This window comes from Ananas comosus, unplaced genomic scaffold, assembly GCF_001540865.1.
Source record: "Ananas comosus cultivar F153 unplaced genomic scaffold, ASM154086v1, whole genome shotgun sequence".
Taxonomy (NCBI): domain Eukaryota; kingdom Viridiplantae; phylum Streptophyta; class Magnoliopsida; order Poales; family Bromeliaceae; genus Ananas; species Ananas comosus.
In genome coordinates this window covers 1-7,284 of record NW_017892186.1, presented here as the reverse complement: position 1 = coordinate 7,284, position 7,284 = coordinate 1, and the positions used below count along the sequence as shown (strand labels likewise).

General features: G+C 36.0%; 1 protein-coding gene and 1 pseudogene across 1 annotated transcript; both read left to right on the top strand.

Annotated features, from left to right (window-relative positions):
* The first annotated feature begins 1,874 nt into the window (after nucleotides 1-1,874).
* On the top strand, nucleotides 1,875-2,440 carry LOC109705336 (annotated as a pseudogene).
* A 2,423-nt stretch (nucleotides 2,441-4,863) lies between these two features.
* Nucleotides 4,864-6,157, top strand: LOC109705335. Its single transcript, XM_020226071.1, has 2 exons — nucleotides 4,864-5,535; nucleotides 5,628-6,157. Exons 1-2 carry the CDS (start codon nucleotides 5,050-5,052, stop codon nucleotides 6,066-6,068), a joined length of 927 nt encoding a protein of 308 aa, XP_020081660.1. The 5' UTR covers nucleotides 4,864-5,049; the 3' UTR covers nucleotides 6,069-6,157.
* The last annotated feature ends 1,127 nt before the right edge of the window (nucleotides 6,158-7,284 follow it).

Here is a 7,284-nt window from a genome sequence, read left to right as displayed (position 1 = left end):
TCACTACAACAGAATTAGGTTATAGGAACACATGTTTGGGACACTTTTGAGTAAGTGTTCCATTTATGCTAAAACTTAAAAAAACATCTACTAATGCCTAAATATAAAGTCTAATCCAACCAAAAATAAAAGATTACTCTACTCAACCCACCACATCCAGTCCATTTGGCCCGATTACAAACAGAAAAGAAAAAAAAAAAATTCAATTACCATCTTTTCTTCTCTCTTCACTCAATCCACTAAAATTCTAGACGAAGAGCCTTTCCTGTCGTCCTCCTCCGCCACCGCAGCCAACGAGATAGAATTTCGGCGGTTGCTAAATGCTTAAATAAGTGTTGGTAAATTAGCAGCACTCTTTTAGGTTATAGCGACACTCTTTAACTGTCACTATATACCTAGCGACCCCACATATAGCAACACTTTTTAAAAGTGTCGGTAATTTTAGCTAGCAGCACTTTTTTGACATGTACCTACATTTAAAAGTGTCGCTATAGACCATTTTTGTTGTAGTGTGTGCATGTCTAGTTTCACATAGTGCCTAAATGCTTTAGTGGAATCCAAGACTAAAGTATTCAGTTTATAGGTAGGTGTTTCGATCCGAAGTTGGTAAACTAGTGCCAACTCAGTTACCTTTTATCTTTTATTCTCTCTATGGTTTATGTTGAATATATCCTTTATTCTCTCTATAGTTTATTCTCTCTATTCTCAACCCTAGGGACCAGTATTATCCTAAACACACATCCCTTCATCTAAGAGCTGAAAACCTAATAGCACCAATGATTTTGTGCTATTAGAAGCATACCAGCCGAATTGTGTGTGTGTAGTGTAAAGCTACCATGCTGTCGAAAACAAAGAGAGTTGGTGCTGTTGAAGATAAGACCAAACTATTTGTTAGAAAATTAGTTACTTAGAATAATTCTTCATTTGTTTAGTTTGATAAACATGTGTTAGTTGGGTTGTTAATCAATTTGCTCATTTGTTAGCATTGTTTATTTATATATTGGTAACCATCTAGGCCATTAATGCACCAAAAAGAATCCACCAGTTAAAAAATATATTTAGCTAAATAGTTACAACACCTAGAAAAATTTAAAGAAAGAAAGTAGATAAGAGTGTTTATGGTTCTATGAAAATGTAGGGAATAAATTAGGATTAAGGGCCACATATTGCTCTTTAGCCAAATAAAGGTTGGGTCGAAACCATAAAGGATTATGCTACTACGTTTTTCGGCAAAACAATAAAACTCATATCTTAATCAAACAAATAAGATCTGTGCACAACGTGATATCAAATACAAAATTAGAAAGAATATTTATCTATGTGTAAATTACGTACGTTACTACTTCACATTTCATTTTGCTCCTTAAAATATCAATGTTAACATTAGAAATCCTAAATTATTAAAAAGTTTTATTTTAGTCTTTGTAAACATTTACTATATATTGAGTATTTAGAGTAGAGATCTTCGTGCTCATAAGCCGTTTTCGATGATAAAACTTTCAAATCGATAATCAACTTTATTAGACTTAATTTATCATATTTAAAATATTTAAAAAATAAATTTTTTAAATTTTTAATATTATTTATTTAGTGATCAAAGTGATTTAATCTAATACATGGTGCTCAGCAAGTGACTTGTAGAAGTGGTAACCGGCACTATTCTAGCATCATTTTCTATTGAGAAATTCCGCAAATTTGAACAATAAAGAAAAAGATGGGGGAAAATACATTCCTATTTGGATGAATTCTAAAAATCTACAATATTTATATAAAAAAATACTAAAGTACAATAGCTGTTTAAATAAAAAAATAAAAAAATAAATTTGAACATAACAACTTAAAATTTTAAAGTATGTATACAATATAATGGTTGTTTCGCATAATTTACCGGCACAGCTGGTTGGGTGCTGCTGCTGTTGCAGGCATGCAAGCTGACGGGCGAGGGGGCGACGATGGTGACGGGGCTGAGCGCGGCGCGGCGATCGGGCACGCGTTCCGGCTGTTCGTGGCAGTGTCGGGGGGGCTCGAACATCTCGGGCGGGCACGTGAACCCCGCGGTGACGTTCGGGTTGTTCGTGGTGGCGGCAACATCACGCTGCTGCGCGGCGCGCGTGCTGTACTGGATCGCGAAACAGCTGCTGGTGGGTCGACGGTGGCCTGCTTGCTGCTCCACTTCTCGACTGGAGGGCTTGCCACCGACACCTTCGGGTTGTCGGGCGTGCATGGGCTCGTGGGAGGCGCTGGTGCTGGAGATCATCATGATCGATGACATTCGGCACCGTCTACGCGACGGCCGTCGACCCCAAGAAGGGCAGCCTCGGGACTGTCGGCCCCCATCGCCATCGGCTGCGAGGTCCGCGCCAACATCCTCGTCAGCGGCGCCTTCACCTGCACCTTCGTGAATCTGCCGTCGGCGGCGCCTTCACCGGCACCTTTGTGAATCTGCCGTCGGCTCCGTAAACTTACTATTTTATTTTTTAAAATATATTTTTTGACGGCTATCAATTTTTTTTTATTTATTCTTTAAGTTAAAAAGAAAAAAGAATTTATTTTGATTTTTTAACTCTAGTAAAAATTTAAATTTTGTATCTAATCTGAAATAATTTAACGAATATTAATAATAAAATTATTTTTAAATAATAAAAAAATATTTTAAACAAAAAATAAAGGTATATAAAACATTTTTAGAAGTTCTGAAAAAATATAAGTATCCTTCATTGAAACTCTCATCATAGCATGGGAGGACGAACACAAAAGTATATTATATATTATAGTTATAGTTAAAATTAAGCAGCATGGGCCGTTGGCCTCTTCTGCCAGGTGTGATCAGCACCTAGACAAAGCAGCCAGCTCCGCGACTTGCGGCCAGAAAACGCAGCACCCTCCCCAACCAATCGTCTTTCGCCACGTACCGCCCAACATCACATGACGGGCGCCTTTTCCTGCGCTAGTCTGCCACTCCCTGCACCAGCTGTCCCTCCGCACATAAGTGTCTTAAATCATACGCGGGCCCACCGCACATGCCGCCACCTGCTCGCTCGCCCGATGCGTCCACACGCAGCCTTTCAGCCTTACCCTCTGACGGGTGCCTCGGAACGCACAAACACTAACCCTACATACGTTCTGATTTGAGAATGTAAGTTTTGTTAAAATTTATAGGGCGTCGGCTGTGTCTAATAGAAAAATAATTTTGTTTGATTTGATTTTTGAGCTATTCTTAAACCGAACCAAATTGTGGAACTGAACTAGTTCATTCTTGAAACCCAACCAAATTATTTCGGTTTCTTTTACAGTTATTTCTTTTTTATATTTTATTTTTTTATGAGTTAATGCTTAATAATGTAGCACCCAAAAAAATTGATCATAAATAATAGGATTTAAAGAAAAATATGTTTATATGTGATCAAGATTTGATCATAGTTATAAAAATTTTAATAAATAATTTACATAATAATAAGTGTATATAATATTAGTCTTCGGTTTTCGATCGGTACGGTTCGGTTCGGTCGAAAAATATATTAAAATCAAATCAAAATCAAAAATCAAATTTTAACTATATTCAAGACCGAGCCAAACCAAATACCGGTCATATAAACCCAAACCAAATTATTTTGTTTAGTATGGCTCGATTTGGTTTTCCATTTGACTCCAAATCGTAAACACTCAGAATCACACCATGACTGGCACTAAGCAAAACCTTTTATTTATTTATATATCATTATTTTGCACTGTTGGGTCCAGCTAGGCTCCTTTTTTCTTTTCCTTTTCTTTTTACGTGGTCATTGTTAGTTAATTAATGTACAATATACTTGAGCTAGCCAAGTGATAATTAATTATAATATTTTAAAAGAAAATTGAAACAAAAAAGAGTTGCTTCTAGGTTACTATATTTTGTCGGCAAAATACTCAACTTACATATAAAGATTGCAAATAATTAATCATTTTTTTTACTATTTCGTATAGAAGTTCTATTTTATATAAAACAGAAAAATGATAACAATATCAATTGTCTAACAAGGACTTACTAATTGGGTATGTTGGTGAATAAACCTCTCTACTCTTATTATAATTGGCTAGCATGCAATGCAATTATGCAACATAGTGGGATACGAAAATACATTCTTTTTAAGAAAATGAAGAAGTGAAAAATGTCAATTTTTATTTTTTGCCACCAAATAAATCAGGTACATGTATGAACTGCATGCACTTAATTTGATCGTTTACTCGCACGCCCCATTGTATAAACTTTGTGTTTTTAAAGAAATAGAGAAACGACAATAAAATATAAAGAGGTGAGACTAATAAATATGCGATACGCTGAAAAGTTTAAAACCTCTTCTATGCTGAAGAATGAAAATGAGATACTGAATATTAAAAGTGAAAATTCTAATTGCGTGCTTTTTAATTCTGTCATATTAAAAAATGCTTGAAATATAATATAGTTTTTAAATTTCAAATAATATGTTGCAAAAACACTTTATAAATCCATAGAGCGTGAAAATGAGATACTCACATAAGAGAATGAGATAGGATAAATTTACAATCCAAAAAGGGTTGTAGGAATTACAACTCGTATCGAAGGGTGAAATATTCGCTCCTTCTAGGGTTTAAGAAGCTTTTTGCAAAGGGTTTGGTGGTTGGTATCCGAGACCCAAGTTTGAATCATAGTTGATTCACATTTCCAGCTAAGTTTATTTTTAAATGAAATAAATGAAGCGGGTAGCGTGCGACCTATCTCTCTCTCAAAAAAAAAAAAAGAATATTAAAAAATAAAACTATATAGGACTACTAGTGCAGAAAAATTAACCCTAAATTATAGAGTTGTAAGATTACAAGTCTTTAAATTGTACAACTAGCAGTCCCAACTGGCACTTTAGCATTAAACAATGATAAATCCACCAAAGCAATAGAAAACAATAGGAAAAGGGGGGAGTTGCCACTCTAAGGCCCAACAAATGAAGAAGTCCCTTCTCCCTTAATAATTTTTCTTCCTCTTTTTGTTCTCTCCCTCAAAGAGATATCTCTCTCTCTCTACAGCAGCAAAAAGATATGATTTTAGAGGGAGAAGAGAAGGAGGAAGAGACATCATGTGGGTCTCCCAAAAGTGTGGCCAAACAATGGAACAACAAATTGTTGCCAATGAATCTTTTGGATGAGTACTGGTTCTTTCACAACACCTTGCATGGTAGTAGAAGAGTAGTAGTCCCACAAACACCTCTTCCTTCGCCCAACAAGTCTAAGGAAATGAGCCTTATGAGCTCAATTCAGCACACTAAGGCGGAAAAATCGTCGGTAGGCGATTCTTTCGCCGATCGAGCGCTTCTGCGAGCACCGTCCCCACCGCCGCTCCACGCAGGGCGGAAGGAGACCGCCGCTGAGGAAGAAAACGACGAAGAAGTCGATGTACCTCGGACCTCAACTTCATCTTCTACACCAAACAATAATAAGAAGCCACCCCTCCTTCGAGCCCCTTCGATGCCGTCGCCGCAGAATTCTTTCAACTACTTTGATAGTAGTAGTAGTAGTAGTCCTAAGGTAAAGTAACAACAGCAACTCACATGGACATTGTCAATGCTACATCTTTTTACTTAACTTTTACTAAGTAAAATAATATGATTTTCTCTCAGAAAAATTTGATGCGAAATGCGAGCATGGGGAGGAACCAAGTGCCCCGGCACACGAGAAAATGCTGCTGCTGCTGCACCAGCTTGCATTACAATTACACGAGAGCATTTCAAGAGAAGAAGTGGCGGAGCTCGAGCGATCTCGAGTCGATCGAGGTGCAGGGGTTCAAAGATCTGGGGTTCGTGTTCGACGAAGTAGGGCCGAACGATGAGAGGCTCGCGAGCGTGATCCCCGGCCTTCGCGAGAAGAAGGCTCACGTCGACGACGACGGTGGCAGTAGCAATGTCAAGAGGCCGTATTTGTCGGAGGCGTGGAATGCGCAGAGACCGGCCCCGCCGACGCTCAAATGGGTGGCGGCCGATAAGCGATCGGCGGCCGACATGAAGGAGCAGCTGAAGTTTTGGGCCAGGGCGGTGGCTTGCAATGTCCGGCAGGAATGCTGATTAACAAATTTACTTATTATTCCAAATTTCTTGTTCAATTCTAATTGGTTTATATTTTTTAATTAAATTTATTTTTTTAAAAAAATAAACGAACCAGATAGCATGTTATCTCTCTCTCTAAAAAAAATTACTTATTACTTTTGCAATATACATTAATCTTTTAAATAAACTTTAATTTTTACTTTTTATTATTTTTATTTAAAATAAATAGTAAAGTAATATATTTTGTGAAACGTAAGAACTGTATAATATAGTCATCATGTCGCATCTAAAAAGCTATCATTGTACGTATTATCCTATTCAACACTAAATTTTTAATGTAAAGTTAACTATAATTTGCTTAAAGTAAAATTCGGCAACTTAAAGCTTGCTTCCCCTTTTCTTTTTTATTGAAGATGTAATGTAATGCATTATTTTGCATTGTTCATATGATTTTTTATTTTGTATAACTAATTCAAATCACCACAATCGGAAACTCTAAAAATTTCTAATTCATGCAACCCTGGCTTGGTGGTGAGGAAAACAAATTTAAAGTCAAACACATGACAGGTGGTCAAAAGATCAATAAATGATTTGCATTTTTATTTAATTTTAGATCACAGACGATGTGGATTACTTAGTATTGTAGTCACATGCAGAGAACAGTACATATATATATATATAGCAGGAAAATATCCAGTCCTTTTATTTGAACAATGCTAATTGAACATCAAAGAATTTTATGCGAATATCACACTCTTTTATTTAAAGGTATTTTTCATATTAATCTTTTCAATATTTTTAAAATATTAGAAATCTAAAAGACTATCTAATATTGAATGGGAAGATATAATATTTAGACTAGGGTTACTATACTCTTATTAATTAGTATAGGCCTCTTTATATTCATAAGTTTTTGACCGTTTGGTTGGTTGAATAGTATAATTTAACGGGAGGAAATGATCAGAGAGCTAAATTTAACGGTCGAAAATTTATGAGTATAATTAATTAAAAGGGTCTATACTCATAAAAAAATAATAGCCGGACTCTAATATTTAAACCTAGTTTTAAGGGTATTAGTAGCATTTTTTTCTTTTTCTTTCTGTAACACTTCTGTTGTGTCTCTTAGGTGTAGCATGTTAATCACAAAAAGAAGATAAATTTTAATTAGCCTAGCTCCACATGACTTAGCACATTTTCACTTTAATTAGCTCGAGGTTTACAAAAATTTGCTTTA